This window comes from Toxorhynchites rutilus, chromosome 3 (assembly GCF_029784135.1).
Source record: "Toxorhynchites rutilus septentrionalis strain SRP chromosome 3, ASM2978413v1, whole genome shotgun sequence".
In the NCBI taxonomy this organism is placed as follows: domain Eukaryota; kingdom Metazoa; phylum Arthropoda; class Insecta; order Diptera; family Culicidae; genus Toxorhynchites; species Toxorhynchites rutilus.
Genome location: NC_073746.1, coordinates 235287087 through 235309955, shown reverse-complemented (window position 1 = coordinate 235309955; position 22869 = coordinate 235287087). Strand labels below are relative to the sequence as shown.

At 38.1% G+C, this 22869-nt stretch overlaps 1 protein-coding gene and 1 long non-coding RNA gene across 7 annotated transcripts in view; both read left to right on the top strand.

Annotated features, from left to right (window-relative positions):
* Window positions 1–22869, top strand: part of LOC129775132 (katanin p60 ATPase-containing subunit A-like 1) — a 61922-nt gene that overhangs the window by 3317 nt on the left and 35736 nt on the right. Inside the window, exons 1-2 of one of the 5 annotated variants that reach the window (XM_055779443.1) lie at window positions 1567–1909; window positions 2214–2390. The exons of 1 other annotated variant lie outside the window; for it this stretch is intronic. In XM_055779443.1, the coding sequence (XP_055635418.1) occupies window positions 2278–2390 (113 nt within the window). In that variant the 5' untranslated portion in view covers window positions 1567–1909; window positions 2214–2277. Of the gene's footprint in view, window positions 1–1566; window positions 2391–22869 lie in introns of those variants that run through there. 3 more of the 5 variants (XM_055779441.1, XM_055779442.1, XM_055779439.1) reach the window with 3 other exon arrangements.
* On the top strand, window positions 15177–17459 carry LOC129775134 (uncharacterized). 2 transcript variants are annotated; one of them, XR_008742861.1, is made up of 4 exons: window positions 15177–15611; window positions 15663–15821; window positions 16509–16605; window positions 16704–17459. It is a non-coding gene; the product is annotated as an uncharacterized LOC129775134 (long non-coding RNA). The 2 variants fall into 2 exon arrangements; XR_008742860.1 differs by having other exon boundaries at window positions 15177–15821.

Below are 22869 nucleotides of genomic sequence, written 5' to 3'. Positions count from 1 at the left end.
GCAAGTCCGGGGGTATTTTTATATTGCAAGTAAGGTGAGTGAAGCGATTAATTCTAGCATATAAAATTTAAATTTGGAACTTTAATGTTGGTTGCTTCGTGAAATTTTATATCAATGACCAATCGTGTATTGTGAAAAATTTAGCACAAGTGTAAGTGTAAAATTGTATATGGTAGCAGTTGTGTTAAAAATGACTTGAAATATGAAACGATTTATTTAAATTTTCATAAATAAAAAGCAAGGTGTGTTCCCGCTCAAGAACGGGTCGTTCGGTTTAAGCTGTCTGTTTTGTTGTGTTCATTTTCACCAAACAAAAGTTTCTACAGCGAGAAAAATTGGAAAAGTGAAGAAATATGAGAAAAAGTGATTTCCCATATGCTCTACATATCGTATTAGGTGTTGTTAGTCCAATTAAAATTCGCATTGGGTTGAATAAACACTCAGAAAGTAAAATTTATAAAAGAAAATTACCTTTTCCATTTTAAATATGTTTTCTCTATATTAAAGTAACATGTTTGTACTGATGAGAAAAAATGATAATTGTGTTTGGTATTGGTAATTATCTTATATAACATTGGTGAGTTTTTTTTTAGTTCATCCATACATAACACAGGAAGCATCTCGTCTAGGACCACAAAGGCGGTTTTCATCATATCTCGTTCCACTTCGGCATCTTTTATCTGATACGCACCATCCAACGACTGTTTACCACCCTTCTATCATCATCACTCGATAAACACTGGTGGAGTGAAAAACAATACGGCCCTTTACAGGGCCACCAAATCAAAGAGTTTACCGATGTATTTTTTCCAAAATATCCAAAATCAACAGATAGCCTAATGGAATCCTACGTCAACTATGCGGTCGTGTCACGGACACAACCCTCCTGTGACTTTGTTTGCAGCATATATTGTATAACGAAAAGTCTGGAAATTTTTGTATTTCAAACTAAACGGAACCATACAAATGCATGAAATTTAAACTTGTTTGACACGTTAAGGCCCGAATTGTTCTTGCTACGCTTTCCATCTAGCCCGCATCAAAAGCATTTGCACAATATCAGTCCCAGACACATTTATTGTATAAAAAGAAAATGGTCAGAAAGTAGTCACATATCGTGAAACATTCGGAAACAAACAATTTTTTCTATATATACTTATTTTGTAACTGTCAGTCCTAGTGAACTGAGTATTTTCAACGAAAAATTCAACGTCAATTTCTAGGGACCGACACGGGGCTCAACGTGTTAAGATAAATGACTGAATGAATAAAATAGATGGAAAATAACCTTTCTACGTTTGTCGGTCTTGCTATATCAAGCTTTATCATTATTTGCGCTTTTCATACTAAGATAAAATAATGAAAAGCCTACAATGTTACTAGAATAAATATTGATTTGTGAGGGTCCAACCAATTTTCTGCATTTTCCCCAGATCGATAATTCAATCACGCCTACAGCTGTTGCACAATTCCCTGCCTTTCTATTTTCCGTAATTTCATACAGAATGCCGATAATTTCACCTTGTGCCGGCAGCAAGGAGTCACTAGACGTCGAAAAACATCATGCATGCGGTATGCTAGGTACATATGGACAGCAGCATGGGGATGGCGAAATTACCAACAGTCAGTACTGTGCTCCAGACGAAAACGGATCCTTTGCGCATGTCCTCCATCCGATATTATTGGTCTGTCTATCATCGATGTGATGAGATGAGATTTCGGTCCCAGACTCCGGATTCAGTATCATTTATACTATCTTCGTCGCGGATGGGCACTTCGTTTTGGCCAATTCCGCCACAAAACAATCCCAACCCCATGATAAACTTTAGCTGTTTGTACTCGCGTTATTCAAAATTTTGCGGAATGTGCTATTTGTGGCGGCAAAGTGTATTGGTGAAGATTAAAAAATGTAAGGTGTTTGGATTCTAAAGGTTGAAAGTGGGGGTTTTTCCAATTTTAAACTTGTAACAAATGTTTTCTGGACATTTCCGGTCTAGTGGATGACATTGTCAGGTGCCGTAGTATATTCGAATAGGTAAAACAGTGACACTTTGGTCTAACGCAGTAGATCAAAAGAAGACTGACCAGAGAGCACACCAGTATTAATAATACGCAAGTTTCGTCTCAGTTTATAGTATTCTGTGATAGATATTCTTACATACTATATACATATGTTATCAATCTGACGTCGTTTACATAAAAATTTCATTCAGCTACATTCATAGCTACATTCAATTGAATTAGAGAAAACAAAACACGGCGCGCACATAATTGAATATGCGAAGGGACGAAACATATAGGCGAATCACTCGCGAAAAAGTGGTGGTACGGGGAAACACCACTATTCGGACGCTGGACTCTACCATCTCCTTCCTGCCGTTATTGGATACGTAAGTAATCAAATATTTATTTGAATCGCGAGAGATAACATATAATGCGGTTATTCCAGTGAACGTGTTATTCGTTTAGAATTCAACATTTTTACATGCGGCTTCGATCCTAATTTATACAGATGGTGCAATTTATTAATTCAATTATTAGCTAGATGAACGAAATGTATCGGAATATTATTCACATCTTTACTTATATATCATTAAATAAAGATGATCAGTTGGATTCCCCGCTTAACATTATCTTGACAATGTATTTTCCCAGCATTTATGAATTATAACATCGACGCCAGAAAGACGATCTATAGTACAAGAAATTTTTTGGCAAAAATATATACTTATTTCATGAACGTTTTGTTTGATACAAAATTCTTAACATACTAAGTGATCAGCTGTTGCTATGCATTTTAAATCCAAATTGGAATTGCATTCAAATGCTCGTTTCATATGGTTAAAATATTTTTAATGATATTTTGAATGAAGAACACATTCTTTTTAGTTTAATTTTTCTTGAAATATACCACCTACTTGAACTTAAACCCATGACATTATTGTACAACATAAAGATTCTGGACAATTTCATGTACGAAATACGAGCACCCCTCTCCAAATTTCAGGATGTAGTTCCCAAAGCTAGTACATACAGGTAGGCTCTTTCGTGGATCTCTAGACCGTGGATCAGAGCGGCAGATTTAGAAAAGTCTTAAAGAACTCTTTCTGAACGCGTTGGGGTTACAGCATGTAAGTCCGGTCAAAACCCTTGCAGGCAGTAAAAGCATACTCAATTGCAGAGTAAATGATCTATCTATAGACAGCCATCTGATTCTTCAGGCAAAGCTTAGAATTTCTGCCAGCAACGAGTACAAAGTCTTTCATTTGGAGCAAGTCTAATACACTGCGTTTCATAACTATAGAACCAATTTTTTGAGTTTACAGAGATATGTAAGAAGTCGGTTGGATTGAAGTATATAGCGTAGAATATAATAACTATCCTCATGTATGGCCACCTGAACTGTATTGTTGTGTTCAGGCGCGAAAAATTCAAAAACTAAAATTCCAGTGTTTCATAACTATAGAACCAGATGGAAAAACTCTCACTTCTTTAAAAAATTAACGTCAATTTTTTGTAATTAATAGGGTGAATTACAGTAAGTTTCTAATTCGTCGGTCATCTTTAGTTCTCAATCAGTTCAAATAACTAAATCGGGGTGGTTTTGATCAAGCTGTGCCATGTTGTAATGTGCATCTCGTTCTACGCAGAGAATACTGCTCGTTTGACCCTTATCAAATCACTCATACTTCTGGATTCATAGCCTCTTTTGGTCTTCCACAGCGAGGTGCATCTGCGGTGCTTGTACGACCTATTTTAAATTTCCTAAACCACCGATAAACTGCTGTTCTCGGAGGAGTAGGAGTGGAATAACATTTCGTCAACCACTGCATTAATTGTTCCGGAGTTTTTCCCATCAAAAAACAATGTTTTATCAAAATACGATATTCTTCTTTTTCCATTTTCTATACGAATGCTCAGGTAGTGACACTTAACAACTGTAGTTTGTGAACAAATAATTGAAATGTCATGAAATTTCTTCACACATAAACTAGTGACAGATCAACCTCTCCAAATGAATCCTGTTTATTTTTAGTGGCGGCATCTGTTGAAAAATCCAGGGACTTTTCAGCCCATGTAGTACTCATTAAAAAAAAGCAAGAATTCGGATTCGGACACATAACTCGAACGACTTAGGGGCTGTCCACATACCACGTGGACATAAAAAGCATGATTTCGGACATCCCCCTCCCCCTCCGTGGACAAACATTCCTCATACCCCTCCCCCTGTTGTCTACGTGAACATTCCTACAGTTTAAGGAAAAAAACAAGAAAATTCTATTTTTTCACTTAAATTTAATATTGAGTTTGTTTCTATTTCCTATTTCTTGTTTTTACTGATAAATATGATAGCGTTATTAATAGAAAGAAGAAAAAAAAGTTTGAAATTCTTCGATTTTTTTTTCAACATGAGTAGAATGAGCCTCCCGGAGCCTTTCTTCCAAATTCCATTTACGTTATCTCCATATCAAAATATAATTTGTAGATTTATTCTCGAATATTGTTATTCAAGCTGGTAGGCTGTTTGTGTTTCCGAAAAATCAGACAATGAAATCATGTACTTTGTTTGGAAACAGTTATTGGCATTTATCGAAGAAAAGCGGATCTCCAAACAATACAGTAGTGGTATAAATAAAAAAAACCGTGTTTATATCATTGCGCTTTTCAAATTGTAAAAATATTGTAATGTATTGCTGGTTCTGGATCGTTCAATACACCCTTTGTGCTCCGTTTTTGGGAATGGGTAACGTATTCTATGTAATTGAGAATTATATGAATTTTCGATAGTAATTGTGGATTCGTTATTGCAGAAATTCAAGCACGATGAAAGTGTGTCATATGATAATAAAAGTTGATGCTCTGGGCCTAGCGGCACGGACGGGATTTCGACATAGGACTGCGATTGTGTGTCGTAATTGCATTTGAATTGAGTTTTTCCATTGTTCAAAATCTGTATTTTTTTCTCTTTTGAAAGATCAAATGAAAACTCTGAAAATTATAATCATAATTTGATATGCGTGAGTATAACAGTTCAGCTGAAAGTTGATAAGGTTGACGTCTAGATGGCGCCTCTTGCAAAAATCTACTTGACTATCACTAAGAAACATCTTTCAATGGATACGTGACAAAATTTGGCAGTAATCGGTCGATTGGTTCATAAGTTACAGCATTGAGAGTGAAGCAACTTTTGTTATTGTGAAAAAATGGAAAAACCACAAATCAATGAAAACGATTGCAAAATTGCATGAATTGAGCTTCGAATTGCTTCCGCATTTTTATTTAACCATTCAATCATTCTTATTAATATCTGCGAGAAATCTTACGTTGTCTCAATGTCCAATGCTATTAAATTTGAAAATAATTTGAAAAGCGGTTAATTTCTAAGTTGGAATCGCAGCAGATTTGTCACAGTTTTTTGCTTGGAGCTGCTCAAGCAAATTGGAAAAAGATGTGAATTTGATGATCCGATGCTCAAGGCTGCGGCAATCTTAAATCCCAGAAATTTTAATATACAAGATCTGGAGAATTAATTCCATATCCTAAAGATAAAACTACTCCGTAAGGAAATCACAGTTTCAGAAAACGAACATGTGCAGAATTGGCTAACGAAAATTTTATGTCTAAAATTAATTAACGGTTCGCTCGCATTTTCGGCGCCTAGATGCTTTGCTTTTGATGATATCACCATGCCTAACTCCTCGGCAAATGTCGAGCATTTTTTTCAATATAATCAGAACAAAAATAAGTTTCGAAATCGACTCAACAACGATACGATGAACGCTATTTTAGATCAAAATATTTGATTAAACATCGTAGCGACAGCTCGAGAATTTTAATAAATGATAGCATGCAATCTAGATTCAGAAAAACTATGTATGAGCATCATCAAACACATGAATGACTTGTAAATTTAAATGTAAATGAATGAATATTTTTTCATGCTAATAAAATATATTTTTCTCTATAATGAATATTTTCGATGGTACAGATTTTTGGAAAAAAAAGTACAGATGAGAAAGAATTTTATCTCCTCTGGTGCAGATAAAAATGTGGCATCACTGTTCCGAACATCTAAATCAGCAGCCAGTTGAATTCATTAATTGCATTTTTTACATAACCAATCAACATGCTCGATATTTTGACATCCTGGACCACAATTACATAAATTGTTAGTAGCAAGATCTACACGATAAAGACGTGAATTGAGCCCGAATTGATTAAACTTTGGGGATAATAGAGTAAAACCATCTTCCAAGATCATCCCTCCATTGATTCTGACAACTTATAAAGGCCTATTTGTTCGAAAAAAGGAGAATAAATTGTGATACGTATCGACTTGGGAACTTTAATGTGAGGAACAAGAAACGTGGAAAACCACGGAAGCGCCGAAAACCGTTGAAACTGTTAAATGATACGTTACCGTAGAAAAATATTGAACTAAACCGTGCTCTGCTCCAAATTTCGCCGGCCTATTTCCGTTCCTACCTATCAGACTCAACAACTCATGAGCCGGGACACCAGCTTTACTTCCCTTCCGAAAGGAGATGTAACCAGAGATTTTTCGCCTCAGAAAACCCCAACGACGTCAGTTGGGAACCCAGGCCGGTCGTGTTAAGAGGCTGTTACGCTAACCATACAACCATGTGCGCCAAAAACTATCAGAATAACTAAAAGATAAAACACGATGATTTTTTTTGATGACAATGCCCAGTCACATCGAGCCAAACCAGCCAGGGAAACGATGCTACCCAGTAGCTATTCTATTGGGACCAACTGTGGTATGCGGCTTATTCGCCACTCCGCGGCTTGGTTTATTTCGATTACCATTTGTTTTCAGCGATGGGTCACGTAATCGCTGAGCTGCACTTCAATTCATACGGAAATGCTGCTGGTTTGGCTCCAAAAACTCAAAAAAAAAAAAAATTGGATGAAGGATGAAAAAAATTGCAGCTTCTGATGGCCATTGCTTTGAATTAAATATCTAGAACCAAACAATGAACGTGACGAAAAAATTATTAAAATAAAAAAAATAAAAATAAAAATATTTCGATCGAATCGATCGAAATAGACGATTTAAAAAAAATAAACATACACTAAATTCTTTACGAGACTGATACGTGCGCGCAAAAAATAATCGCGTAAAAAATCGCATAATTTCGAGCAAATCGCGTTATTTATAGAGAACCGCGTAAAATAAAATTACGAAAAAAATCGCGTAAAAAGAATCCAGTGTATTTTGAAAAAAATCACACAAAATCTATATCTCTATCTCCCCCAGGGAAGGCCTCCCGGGTCATTGGAAGCTTAGGGTCTGATCTCCATGTTAGGGGCGGCGCCCCGAAAAGGTTCCTCTGGCGAAGTGGGAGTCTAATATACCTTGCCAACCCGCTGTCTCTCGGGTGTCTCCAATAAAATGGAGACACGATCACGAAGAGTAATAAGAATGCGATCACCCGAGGAGCCTCCCCGAACTGGAGCTGGTCCAGGAACGGGCGTAAGAGCGAGCGGCCAGCGGCTGGAGGGCGAGTTGCAAAAGCGGGCCACCAGCCGGGTTCAACCCGGAGAGCTACCGCCACACGGAAATAGCCGCCATCGACATCACCCACGAAACGCTGCGCCTACGAGGTGTGTTGCGACTGCCAGACGACAGATCATGTGGACACACTGTAACCAAACGTTGTGTTACAATATGGAATTTGGTGGAAAGGCCAACCGTTTGTTTGGACCTTACCGATATTGTCAACAAAAAAAAAGTTAAATATTAGTCTATCTTGTCATTTGAGCAATCCACAGTCCATGTCCACAATTCGTGTTTGACTCAATGTAATTTGTCAAGTGACTAAAAAGGAAAAAATGTAGTATTGGGAGTCTGTGATTAACTGTCGTAGAAAAGATGACGTATGAGTCCAATTTTTATAATAAACCAAATAAACAGTTGATCGCAGACCCCCAGGTTGGTGTTTCACAAAGGATTATTTTGACGTAGGATTACGTCTTTCGGGAACATATTGGGGTACAAATTGAAAATCGAAAATCGAGCACATCGTGAAAATTGTCCAATTTCAAACGCTTGTTGCTCAGTCATTTCATGATGGATCGATGAAATTTTTGCGTCAATCGATTTCGACACTCCATAACAATTTTTTGTATTTAAGAAAATAATATATATCATGAAACTAACTATCGAACAATTGAAAAATCTCAACCCCTATCCTAACGGAAATACTCACTTCTGATTGGTCGAAATTTACGACATATGCGGCGGGTCCCTAACAGAGACATCAAAACCAAGCAGCCTGGGGGATAGAGATGGGCAAAACAGTTCACTTTGATAAACGGTTCACTCATTAACCGTTCATTTAAGCGAATCAGTTCTTTTGAACCGTTCTTTCGCTCTTTCGTTCAGCGGTATTAAGAACAACATAGAATGTTAACTGGAACCCTACATCAATACACAGCTATCAATTGATATCGTTGGATTGGATAGTGTACGCATGGGATTTATATTTTTGAAATTTAGTGGGGAAAGATAAGCTGCTTCTTCTTTAAAAGTCGCAAACTGTATGTGAAAATATGTTTATCGGTCAATATAAGTTTATGTAATAATGTGATGCGAGCAAAATATGTGCAGTTTTTCATATTCTTTTTTTGGACAATACACAGGTTCCATGTAAGATCATATTTCATAATGTTCATTAAGGGGAAAAAACAGCAGCGATTTTCACTAACAATCAATCATACAAACAATCACGATAACACGTACACGCAATAGGCCAAACAATGAATTGAAAACAACAAAAAAAACTTTGCCCTCACTATAAGATTTTATGTTCACCTAATCCATGAATCGCCCCAGATTCCCCCAGATTTTTTTCTGATGATCAGGAAATATATGAAGGTTACGCGGAATTGAATGAATACATGAAATTGAAAATATATAGTTTTGCATTTAAAATTGAGTATACATTAACAAAATAAACCCTGCGTTAGATGCATTTTGCTCATAAATGATAATATAGTTTTATTTTCCTTACAAGCGTTCTCGTTATATTTATCCATTCCGTCCAGCGCAAATCAGTTCAGCTGCACTAGTTCGCTCCCAAACAGTTCGTTCACAAACAGTTCACTCTCCATCAGTTCACTCGCAAAGTGTTCTTTCGGAATCAGTTCGTTCACAAACCGTTCGCTCGGAATCAGTTCGTAGGGAGAAATACCGTTCTTTGAAAAAGAACGACGGTTCGTTCACTCTTTTCGGCGAACTAGTTTTTTCGTACCGTTCGTGAACGGTTTGCCCATCTCTACTGGGGGAAATCGGCATTGCAAATACATAAAAGAAGGGGAAGCTTTCGCTCCCACCGTAATGTGTTCCCTAACAGAGACATCAAAACCAAGCTGCCTGGGGGAAATCGACATTAGAAATACATGAAAGTAGGGGAAGCATTTGTTCCCACCGAAAAGTGTTCAAACCATCAAAACTAAAGTGCCCGGGTGAACTCGGCATTGCATGCAAGTCCGGGGGTATTTTTATATTGCAAGTAAGGTGAGTGAAACGATTAATTCTAGCATATAAAATTTAAATTTGGAACTTTAATGTTGGTTGCTTCGTGAAATTTTATATCAATGACCAATCGTGTATTGTGAAAAATTTAGCACAAGTGTAAGTGTAAAATTGTATATGGTAGCAGTTGTGTTAAAAATGACTTGAAATATGAAACGATTTATTTCAATTTTCATAAATAAAAAGCAAGGTGTGTTCCCGCTCAAGAACGGGTCGTTCGGTTTAAGCTGTCTGTTTTGTTGTGTTCATTTTCACCAAACAAAAGTTTCTACAGTGAGAAAAATTGGAAAAGTGAAGAAATATGAGAAAAAGTGATTTCCCATATGCTCTACATATCGTATTAGGTGTTGTTAGTCCAATTAAAATTCGCATTGGGTTGAATAAACACTCAGAAAGTAAAATTTATAAAAGAAAATTACCTTTTCCATTTTAAATATGTTTTCTCTATATTAAAGTAACATGTTTGTACTGATGAGAAAAAATGATAATTGTGTTTGGTATTGGTAATTATCTTATATAACATTGGTGAGTTTTTTTTAGTTCATCCATACATAACACAGGAAGCATCTCGTCTAGGACCACAAAGGCGGTTTTCATCATATCTCGTTCCACTTCGGCATCTTTTATCTGATACGCACCATCCAACGACTGTTTACCATCCTTCTATCATCATCACTCGATAAACACTGGTGGAGTGAAAAACAATACGGCCCTTTACAGGGCCACCAAATCAAAGAGTTTACCGATGTATTTTTTCCAAAATATCCAAAATCAACAGATAGCCTAATGGAATCCTACGTCAACTATGCGGTCGTGTCACGGACACAACCCTCCTGTGACTTTTTTTGCAGCATATTTTTTTTGTTAGTTAGTTTTTTTGTATTTATTTATTTAGTAGTAGGAAAGAAAGATATTTATTAATTTATTAATTTATTTATTTATTTATTAAAATATTTATTTATTTATACATTCAAAGTTTATTTACAATTGCTTGTTTTTCAGTTTATTCAGATCATCGTTTATTTGTTTATTTATTTATTTATTTGTGCGGAAACAAGTGTTAGGTTTAATGTCAAGGTAAAGCATGCTACCTTGAATGTTTAGTTATTAGTAGTGACACCAACCAAAACAACTAGATTGAGGTGTGTTTGTTTGTCGGAGTAATAATCGTGTGTCTCGTCGTCGCAGCGAAAGAGGGATAGGGCGTCGGCATTGGAAACAGGCCTTAATGGAAAAGTACCAGGGAACCTGAATAAGGTCAAAAGCTTGAATAGTTTGAAAGAATTGAAAAAGACGAGCAAAGAATTTGAAAAGAAAAAAAAAGCGTTGAGAGGAGAAAATGAGACAAAATCGAGGAGTCTCCGCGAAGATTTGGAACAGCATGGACGCAGTTGTTATCGCTGCTGAAAAAATTAAAAGAATCCCGCCTCCTAAAAGGGATCCAGTTATCCGTGCTCGTGAGCTAGCATAGCAGTTTTGCTAGGCTCTTAAAAAGTGGTTCCGGAACCGTGTGTGAAGAAATTACAAGCCGTCTCAACTCTCTGACCGACTAGTGTCGCCGGCCATCGTCACATCCGGCCGTGCGACGTCTGAAATAAGTTTGATCCCCCATCGTCGTGTAACCGTCCCTGAGTCCTGCCGAAGCCGTCCCGTTCCCGCCATCGCCTGTTCCAGCCCTCGAAGAAGAACCGGAAGTCGACCAACGCAGCGAACGGCCGCAACGAAACCGGTGAGCTCGAGCCATAAAAAAAACCCAAAATTTGTAATATAACAAAAATTACATGTATAAAAATCAATTTATTTCACAAGCGTGAATTGTGTGGCCATCCAAACCGCGGTGTTCTTTATTTGTTAGGTTTTGAGTAGTAAGTATTGTTTTCCGCCTTTTATCGTCGGGTTTTATCGTGTTGTAATTGTGATTTTCCACCATTGTATCCACCATTTTGTTCCGTGTTCCGCATCGCGAGTTATTGTTTGAAGATTTCCCCGAGATCCCTCAGCAAACGACCCAAGCTGCGTCGAAAGAACCAGCTTAAACAAAAGTATACACTATCAACACGAAATGAATAAATTCGTGATCCGCGCCTATTACATCTGCACTGCTTTGGAGACGAACATGACCGGTCGCCTCGAATATTAACAATGTTCGAGGAAGCGTATCCGGAGTTCGTCGGGCGGCTTGACCAAAACGCGATGAACGCGAGGCGTAGAGCGATTGTACGCAACAATATGCTCTCCCAAATGCAAATCTATGAGATCAAGCAGCAGGTGCAGAGAGAACAAAGCTCCAGAACAAACAGAGCAAGCGATGTGTAAAAACGAAGTTTTTTTTTCTTTTTTTTTTACCCTCCACTGACTTCCACACCAATAGGCTCATAGGGAGCCCACTGGTAGTGGACACTTACTAACAGCTAAAGAAAAAAAAACAAGAAAAATTTAGGAAAACATGGAGAGTAAACTATTAACTAATAAACTAAACTTAGTGAAATCCCAGTGGAACTTAGTTCCTTTGAAGGAATTCACTTAAGATAGGAAACAAAAAAAATTAAAAATAAAATAAAAACAAAACGGCGATAACATTAATGACTTTGGAGACTATTTTGAATTAATTTAAAACTTGATAACAATAAAAAAAATAAAAAAATTATAAAAAATCAGAATGGTAAAGTCTAAATTCAAAATTGGTTGGCACATTTAAAGAATGTATTCATTTACGTTTCTGATTATATGATGTTTCAGCTTACTTTTGAAAATATTGTTATTGGTTATTGATTTCAAATCATTGGGAAGTAAATTGAATTTTAATGGACCGTAGCTCATAATGCGCGTGAAACCCAAGTTTGTGTATGCTCTACTTCTTGATAACTCATTTGCATTTCTCGTATTCGGAAGGTTCACTCGAGTTGAAAAATTTATGTTATGATGGAAATTACGATTATGCAATGTATTATGTACAAACATAATAGTTTGAGTATCACACAATCCTAAAATAGGAATAATTCTGTGGTTTAAACTAGTGTAGATCGAAATTGTCGGATATCGGAACGGTAGATTAAAGATTACTTTCACACATCTTTTCTGAAGTGTTTGGATTTTTTTTAGTTTTGATTTGGCAGCATGATATAGTGTATTGAAAATATCTTCGCTATAAAAATGTAACGCACAGACATAACTTATCAGTTAATTCTAATTTTAAACAAATTTTTGGTCATTCCAAAGTCAAAAAAATCTGAAACTTCGTTGAAGCGATTGCAGCAGACGTCCAGAGGATTATTCATCCCATATAAGGTGCGATGGTTTGAACGACGGAAAAAATCCACTTGACGCGTCACTCGAAGAGGAATGTTGAAGCGTAATTTCCCAAGTAAGTCAACACAATCGACGTGGTTTGTCAGAACATCAAATATGAGCATACGTTGAAGGAGTATTCGTCTGCTTGATAGTGTCGGTAGGTCGATCAACATGCATCGGCTTTCATAAGATGGCAGGATCGTCCTATCCCTCCAGTTTAGGCGCCTTAGAGCATATCGAACAAAATGCTTTTGAATCCGTTCGATCCGGTTGATGTGAACAGCGTGATACGGAGCCCAAACCTGCACTCCATATTCTAATACACTGCGCACAAGTGAGCAGTACAACGTTTTCAAACTATACACGTCCTTTAAGTGATTTGTGGTGCGCTTCAGGAATCCAAGTATAGAATACGCTTTGGCCGCTACTGCGGCGATGTGTTCAGTGAATCTCAATTTGCTGTCGACAAGTATTCCAAGGTCCTTTACTGTGCTGGTACGTTTCAAAATTGTGTTTCCCATTTTGTAGTCGATAAAAAGCGGAATACGAGAACGGCTGAAAGAAATCACATAGCATTTGTTGGCATTGACTTCCATTCCATTTAATCGGCACCATTCCAATAGCGACTCGATGTCCATTTGAAGTGCGTAGCAATCCAGAGTCGATGTAACTACTCGGTAGAACTTTAAATCGTCAGCGTACAACAGCTTCTTAGATTTTAGCTTCGTGCAGAGGTCGTTAATGAAGAGAACAAACAGCAAGGGTCCGAGTATGCTGCCTTGAGGAACTCCGGACCGTATATGAACAGGATCAGAGCAGGAATCGCCTATCTTAACGAAGGAGATGCGGCCCGTGAGGTATGAACAGATCCATTGTGTAAGCCACTCTGGAAGTCCCATACGTCCGAGCTTCTCAACTACCAAAATGTGCGGTACCTTGTCGAAAGCTTTGGCAAAGTCCACATAGACAGCGTCAACTTGCTGTCGCTTCTCCATTTTGTCTAGAAGAGTCGATACGTAGCTTAGCAAGTTGGTAGTGGTTGAACGTTTCTTCATGAAACCATGCTGGTCATTGGAAATGATGCATTTGGTAGACTGATAAAGTACATCATGCACCATGGATTCGAAGACCTTAGGCAGACAGTTGAGAATGGAGATCCCTCGATAATTTTCGACATCATGTAGGGAGCCAGATTTATGAATTGGTTTGATTGAGGCGCACTTCCAGAGCGTAGGAAAGCTCTTCTCATTGAATGAACGGTTGAATAAAATACTTATGGGTAGGGCTAGGGAATTTGCGCAATTTTTAACGAAGAACGGAGGCAGTTGATCAGGACCAGGGCCTTTTGATCCATCGATGGATTGTAGTTTTAGCAACACCTCATGGGGCGAGAAACTCATCCGGGGTACGTTGACATTATATTGCGGAATAGTGTTCAGGTAGGTTTCAGACAAAGGTGGTGAGTTGTTACTTGACACACTTTGAAAGAAAGACGAGAACATATCTGCAGATTCTTTTGACGTACTGGCGGTCATTCCTCGGTATCGTACGTTTTGTGGTATTCCTTTTATCATTTTCCGGTCGTTTATAAATTTCCAAAAATATTTCGGGTTTTCTTTCACACTATCTTCGACGCGATGAATATAGTCACGAAAACATTGTGCATTCAAAGAGTTGTATTGCGCCTCTATTTCATGCATTTCTGTTTTTCGTAACTCGTTCCTACATTTGAAAAATCGTTTCCTAGACTTGCGAAGACGATTTCGGAGATTTCGAAGGTCCGCATTCCACCACGGATGGTTCTTGTCAAATTTTCTTTTCCTTCTTCTCATTGGTACGCTGGTTCTTATAATCCGAAAAAGCTCGTCATAAAAACGGGCAGTCGCCTCGTCAACCGATTCTTCTTCCAGTATTTGATTCCAGTCAACTTGTCGAAATTCCTCATCCAAGGCAGTAAGATCACACCTACTGAAATCATAGCAGTCAATCTCCTCGTCGAGTATATGCTGCTCAACTTCCAGCTTTACGACGAACGGTTTATGATGCCTGTCCATCTTCATTAACGGGTTTGGCGGTTCGAAAACATCTGCACAAGCGAAGTTATTTATGAAAACCAAGTCGAGCAATTTTCCGTTGTCATTTATAAAATGATTTTGCTGCTGTAATCCGCTCGCTAGCATATATTCAGTCAAAGCTAGTTCGGGTTCGGTAGACGCATTAATCGGTAGAAAGCAATACATATCGTCGTCGTACCGCCAGCATAAATTTGGCAAGTTGTAGTCTCCAAAAACAATTATTTTGTCATGGTCTTTAGCTGACGAAGTCAGTTGCTGAATGCTAGTTGAATGCATCTCGTAAAGCGAAGGGTCAGTATTAGGAGGTAAGTACACGGCACACACAAAGATATTTCCATCCTTCATTTCAATACAGACAGCGGTTTGTTCCACCGCATCGCCTTCCACGACTGTAGAAGCGCTCTTTAGCTCGGTTTTGACGCCTATCAGCACTCCACCACCTCTGCTATATTGGCTGGTAGCAGAACTACGATCACGGCGATAGAGAGTGTAACGAGTAGTTAGTTCCGAGTCAAGTATATCATCTTTCAGCCAGGTCTCAGTAAAAACAACGACGTCGTAGTCACAGGCAGAGAGAGTAATGAAAAGATCGTTTGTTTTGGTCCGTAGCCCTCTAACGTTTTGGTAATAAATCGTTAGTGGTCGAGGGGCTCGGATGTCGGATGTGTGATTGTTTGTTATGATCGGTTCGAAATTTCGGATCTGCTCAGATTCACGTCCTAATGAAATCATTTCAGCACTATGAATCTTTGGTCGAGACGGATCGTGCACGAAAAGTATTCCTTGCTGGTTGGTCATAGTCGAATTCTCGGAAAATTATTCCTTTCTGCCACGAAGAACTTTGGAGGGCCAGATCCTTGAGAGACAAACTAATACCGACTTTGAACGAAACAAAGGTGAGTTCACAAAGATTTCTACCTTTTGGAACCAGCTTCGCTACGTCCACAGTCTCATCAGTGTTCAAATTCTTTTTCACGAGTTGTGAAATTTCATCCACTGTTGCTTGAGGAGAAAAACCAGACAGATATAAATGGAATTTTTGCTCTCGTTGCGAGATAGCTATCGGCACAACAACGTCAGCATCTATTTCTTTCGTTCCTTCCGCATATTTCACGACATTGGTTTCATTGTTAGCGCTGGTATCTTCCCCTTCTTGCAAACGACGACGCTTACGTGAAACCTGTCCTGCAGGCTGAATGTCGACGCTTGGTGCTGGTATAGTGAACTCTGGGTTATTTTTTAATATTGCATTTATTTTTGCTGAGTTCAGCTCAATTTCTTTCCGAAGTTCATGTAACACTTTGTTATGCTCCTCATTAACAAGTTGCATTACTGTGTTGGTGGAGGATATAGTTTGCCGAAAATTAGCAATCGACATCATTTTAGTGCACCCTTTGCACATCCAGAACAGCTGAGAGGAACTATTAATGATGTCACGAGTAGCAGAGGTCTGATTAACGCACTTTAAGTGGAACGCAGATTTACAGAAACCATTGCACACAATTGCGTCGACATCCTGCAGTTCACTGGCACACGAGAAACAGATGTTGATTATCTCCATTGTCTCGATTTGGTCAACTTAGATCCAACACAAAATCACAGAATTAGATGCCAAATCGGAGCTCGGATGATGATACTCGATAGTATTCCAGTGCAGTGGTTGACGATGCGTGCGACGAGGTTGTATGATTACGTTAAAACAGCGTTGAACATAAAAAAAAAAACACGAATTAGTACGGAACAAAATAACAGAACGATCGATTTGTTTACCTTTTCAGATAATATAACTGATCCCACACAACGATTAAATATTGGAGTATGGAATGAATACATGCGAAATAAAAACGCAGCAGCGCTTTTTTAGGCACAAAACAACGTACTCTTTTCATGAGACCACATAGAGTTGAAACTTTTCTCGATACATGATTTATATGAGTGTCCCATGATAGACAAGAATCTAAGTGTAGCCCTAAATATTTCAAAGATGTGACCTTCTCAATTGACATGTTCCTGACAGACGGATCGAGATGTTGACAGATTTTTTTGCGTGGCGAATGAAAAACCATATATTTTGTTTTAGTAAGGTTTAGTGTGAGATGATTACCACTAAAATATTCCATGAGAGCCGTTAGATCTGATTCCATATCAGCTACAATGGATTCAACATTAGGACGAGGGTAAAATAAAGCTGAATCATCTGCAAAAAGTCTCGGTATACCATGTAGTTTAAAATTTCCTAAATCATTGATGAACATCAAAAAGAGTGAAGGACCTATGTTACTTCCTTGAGGAACTCCCATGCCAATTGGGCATAAGTCACTGCGAACACCATTAAACATAACGAATTGTTTTCGATCAGATAGGTAGCTTTTCATCAAATCGTTAGCAACTCCTTTTATACCATATCTTTCAAGTTTTTAAAGCAAAATTTCATGATCTAAAGTGTCAAAAGCTTTTTTAAGATCGATAAATAAGCCACCTACGATCTTTTCTTGATCAATTTCACAGATCAGTTCATCAACGAGCTCGATAATAGCGGTCATTGTTACACAGCCTTCTCGAAAACCATATTGATATTCGTACATAGCATTGTTTATACGCAAAAAGCTTACAAGCCGTGAAGTTAACAGCTTTTCCAAAATTTTATTGAGAACAGGTAATGTTGAAATCGGTCGATAATTCGAAGGTTCGCAGGAGTCGCCGGATTTAAACACTGGTGTAACTTTGGCGATTTTCAAAGCATTTGGATACATTCCAGTTACGATTATTTTATTAAAAAATTTTGAAATAATCTCAGAAAACTGATCTGTGTTTGCTTTTATCAGTTTAGCTGGAAAATTATCATAGCCTTTGCTTTTCTTAACGTTGAGCTGACTTATTAGAATGCTGACTTCGTTCACGCTAGCGGGACTCAAAAAAATAGAGCTGCTTATACATTTTAAAGGTTTGAGATAGTCAAAATTATTTATTGGTAATTTACTGGCCAATTTATTGCCAATACTGGAAAAATAGCAATTAAGTACTTCAGTAACCTCTTTATCAGAAACTATGGTTCTCCCATCAACTTTTAATTTGATTTGTTCTCTAGGTTTAACGCGACCAAAAATTTCGTTCAGTTTTTTCCATACATTGGAATGACTTGAGCCATCAAGTATATTTACATAATATTCTTTTTTACATCGTGTCTTTAGAATTTTAACTTTTTTGGATACGTGAACAAGCATATCCCTAGCGCGTGCATTGTTGGGACTGATTTTCACTTTTTCTAGATACTTGTTTTTTATTTGTATTAACTTCCAACAGTTTTTGTACATTCAGCCAACAAGTTATTATATGTAGTTAAAAGAGTGTCTAGAGTAGCATCAATATCATCAGTAACTTTAAAGTCATTCAAAAAAATTGTGAACTGATTCTCAAGTTTGGCATGATCAACAATGTCCATTTTTAACACTTGTTGACTTTTTGCATTATTCAAAGGAATAGATGAAATAATGGGAAGGTGGTCACTAAGATCGTTGATAGTATGATTTTGTAGGTTGACAGCAAGATTGATCGGACATATAGAATGATCTAAAGTATTATTACTTGCTGGACGAGTTGGGTGCGTATTTGCACATACATAACCATAAGATTCTAATAAATTTGTGTACTTTATTACTACGTTATTGTTCTTTAGATTTATTGGAACATTACAATCACCAACATTGAGTGATGGTTTCGATTGTGTAGCAGTTGATAACCAACCTTCTAAAATATTGTGATACACATTATAATCCAACGAAGGCGGACGATAAACACCAATAACTTTGTACACGTGGCCATTGCATTTCAGTTCTAAATGGATGAAGTGCAGACCATTCACAGTTTGGCTATCTAACCATTTGTTTTCTAATGAATTTTTTACGAAAATTGCTAAACCTCCAGAAGAACCATCGCGACACGAGAAAAATGCGCGATAGCCTGGAATCTTATAGATTTGACTATTTTCTTCTTTCATCCAAGTCTCGCCAATAACAATGACATCAATAATGCTTTTACACTCATTAACAAAGTAAATAATTTCATCAAATTTGACAAAGTCATTCATTCCTCTCACATTCCACTGAACAACATTCAATGTTTTTTTACTAGTCATATCACATGTTTTATTATAATCATGTAAATTGTCATAATATGTATTCGAAATCATTATTAGTATAAAATCCCATAAATAGCCCGAAAATAATTCATATTAATGTGCACTTTTCTTCCGTTTTGGCGAAGGAGAGTGACCGGGAACCAATTCTGACTCAGGTACGTTAGGAGCCCTCCAGAATTGGCTCATGACACGACTGAGATCTTCTCTATTTTTTATCAATTCAGGCTTACTATTGTCATCTTTCGCCAAAATGACACCACCCCTACCCGCCCAAACGTATTTTAGGTTCAAAAGATCTTGGGATTCTCTAAGATCGTTGAGCAATTCCAGGGATAATGGAGTTAACTCATCACGCAAGGTTACGTTTATTGCTCTCTCGTTAACAATGTAGTTTGAGTCGATCACGGTTGACAACAGTCTTTTCTTGTTCAGTACCAGCTCTTTTGATTCTCTGTCATGACAAATAATTCTTATAGGAATCAAAGCATTGCTAGGTTTATTATTGACAAACATTCGCTCAGTAGAAGTCACAAGTTCAGAAGAGTTCAATCCCAAGCATGTAAAAACTTTTCCAACAATCTGAGACACATTTTCGTTTGGAGCTGTAGGGATACCCCAAACTACAATGTTGTTACCCACTGCAGCTTTATCAGACTTGTCAACATTAGCTTCTAACTTATAAATCATCTCCTGTTGCTGATTTTGAGATTCTTTCAAATATTCTACCTCTTTTTTCAACCTTGCATTTTCAAGTTTAAGATCTTTAAAATCTGTGACAATTTCATCAAACTTAGCGGATAAGAATTCCTGTGACTTTTCGATTGTAGTTGTAATCTGTTTCACTTCAATTGATATCGATTGCATTTCCTTAGCGACGGAGGCTGAAATAGTTGCTTTCATCTCAGCAGCGAGAGAAGACATCATGGATCTATGATTATCTTGCATGGAAACAATTCGCTGGTATATGGCAGAGCAATCAGGTGTGCAAAAGTAATCCTGTTCCTTCATACAACGTATTGCATTTCCCACAATATTCTTACATCTGAAGTGATCAGTTGAGAAGCAATACATGCACGTTAGAAGTTAGGAGCTATCGGTCTCTTTTTTTTACAAACTGTACAGATAAATTCATTATCTTTTTCCATTACAAGTGGTTCTTGAAAGTAAGCTGAAACGCGAATTTGAAGCGAGATTGTAACAGGAAAGTAAACAAACAGTCAAGTGATGAGCAACACACTAGCACTAACACAAATCTGAACAAGCCATAATATGCCTTATGATTAAGTTATGCTAATAGCGATGCGGTACTAGAATAGCTACAGATGAGTTTAATTACTACTCCTTCGCGACGTCGATTTGGATTTGTTCATGCGACTGCTTGTGACACTGCTAATGAAATCAAGAACCCACGGCTACTCTATAAACCGAACGTTTCAGTTTGTTTTCCAGCCTATCAGACCAAATCACTCAACCACAACAAAAGTGATCTGCTCGTCAAGCAGTATAAAGTATCACAGATGCACTCCTGTCGCAGGAGTGAACCATAAAGCGCCCCGGACAAATTTTCTCCGATCGCTTAACGTTTGTCAAGTATCCGTTTTTAGCGGTCTTGGATAGCACGAAGCTATCGAAGAAAATGCGGTAACATAAAATGTATCTATAGGCGTACTCACAATCGTCATCTACTGGTTCATTATAATTTCACCTAGCGAATTCATCCGTTTCATACAGTGCCTACAACACACTAGCAACTACAAAAAAAAACACAACGAGCACAAAGGGAGCCAAATAATAGTGCACAAATGGATGTATGATTGCACTAGATAGGTATAATTTATTTTCTATTTTATGTACACATATTCTATCAATCTGCAATCGCCACAAACACTCTTAGCACAAGAAACGATGTTTTTTTTTTTTTTTTCCAAAATATATATTTTTATAAAGGCTCATATGGCGTTAGCCTCACGGGGCCGGGAGTTCAATACAATTTTTCTTATTATCTATGTTAGTAATATGTAACCGATTACTCGCGGTTGGCTCGAGGTTAGTATTACAAGTGTTTTCGTAATTGGGATGTTGCTGTCTCCAATGCTCTGTACGTGTGCCCGACACGGGATTCTTCCTATTGGGATGCAGCTGACCATTAATCAGCAACGCCCCCCTAGTATGTACTCCATATCTAGCGTGGTGCGTCTTCTCGACTCGAGGAATCCAGGATAGAATGGTCACTAGCCGGCGCAAACATCAGCTCGTGTAGAGTTGTCATGAACGGTACAACCTTTGGTTCTTGTTGAATGATAAGTGGACTGCACAACCTTTGGCCCGTGTATCTGTAAAGAGTGTGTGTATGTATTGCCGCAACTAAGTAAAAGTTTATAGATCGGATAGGATGGATATGAAACAGGGACACAACGAAGGAAACATCATTAAACGTTGACATTGGCGTTTCTGAGGAACAGGTATAGATGAAGCAGAAGATCAAGATCGCGGCTACCTAAGATATCCCGGACGGGGATATCCGATTGTCTGCCTTGTGCTCTCAGTGCTCTGGAGAGCTGAGAGCGAGCAGCATGGAATCGGATACACGACCAGACAACATGCTCGATGTCGTGATAGCCATCGCCACAATCACAAAGATTGTTTGCTGCGAGCCCAATGCGATAGAGATGCGCGTTTAGGTTGTAGTGATTGGACATAAGCCGAGATATCACGCGAATGAAATCACGACCTATATTCAATCCCTTGAACCATGCCCTCGTCGAGACCTTAGGGATAATCGTGTGTAACCAACGACCGAACTCATCTTCACTCCACATGCGCTGCCAACTTACGAGCATATACTGACGAGGAATGTAGAAAAATTCATTATAAGCAATTTGCCTTTCAAAAAGAGTGCCTTCTAAAGCGCCCACCTTAGCTAGCGAGTCCGCTTTCTCATTCCCCGGAATCGAGCAATGAGAGGGAACCCATGCTAAGGTAATCTTGAATAATTTTTCGACCAAAACACTCAATAGTTGTCTTATTCTTGTTAGGAAATAAGATGAGCGTTTATCAACCTTCATTGAGCGGATTGCCTCTAATGAGCTGAGACTGTCTGAAAAAATAAAATAGTGGTCGATGGGCAATGTTTCAATGATCCCCAGTGCGTAGTATATCGCACCCAGTTCAGCAACATACACGGAACAAGGATCTTTGAGTTTGAAAGAGGCACTGGAATTTTCATTGAAGATGCCACAGCCAGTGGACCCGTTTATGAATGAACCGTCAGTAAAGAACATTTTATCAGATCTAACTATGCCCCCATATTCTGCCGAAAATATCGGCGGAATAGAATCTGAGCGTAGATGATCTGGGATTCCATGGATTTTTTGTCGCATGGACAGATCAAAAATGACAGAGGAATTGCAAAAGTATGGGAAGCAAACTTGGTTGGAGATGCCTGGTGAAGGGTGCACGTCGTGGGTAAGGTACTCATGGTATAAAGACATAAAACTTGACTGAGGAGTCAGTTGGAGTAGATTTTCGAAGTTATCAATCACCAATGGATTCATGATCTTGCAACGGATGAGAAATCTGTAGGATAATTCTGTGAACCGAAGAGTAAGCGGGGGTACTCCTGCCAAAACTTCGAGACTCATCGTATGTGTCGAATGCAAACACCCCATGGCTATACGCAAGCAACGATATTGTATTCTCTCCAGCTTGAGAATATGAATCCTGGCAGCTGATCGGAAGCAAAAACTGCCATATTCTAACACTGATAATATCGTTGTTTTGTATAACTGAATGAGGTCTCCTGGATG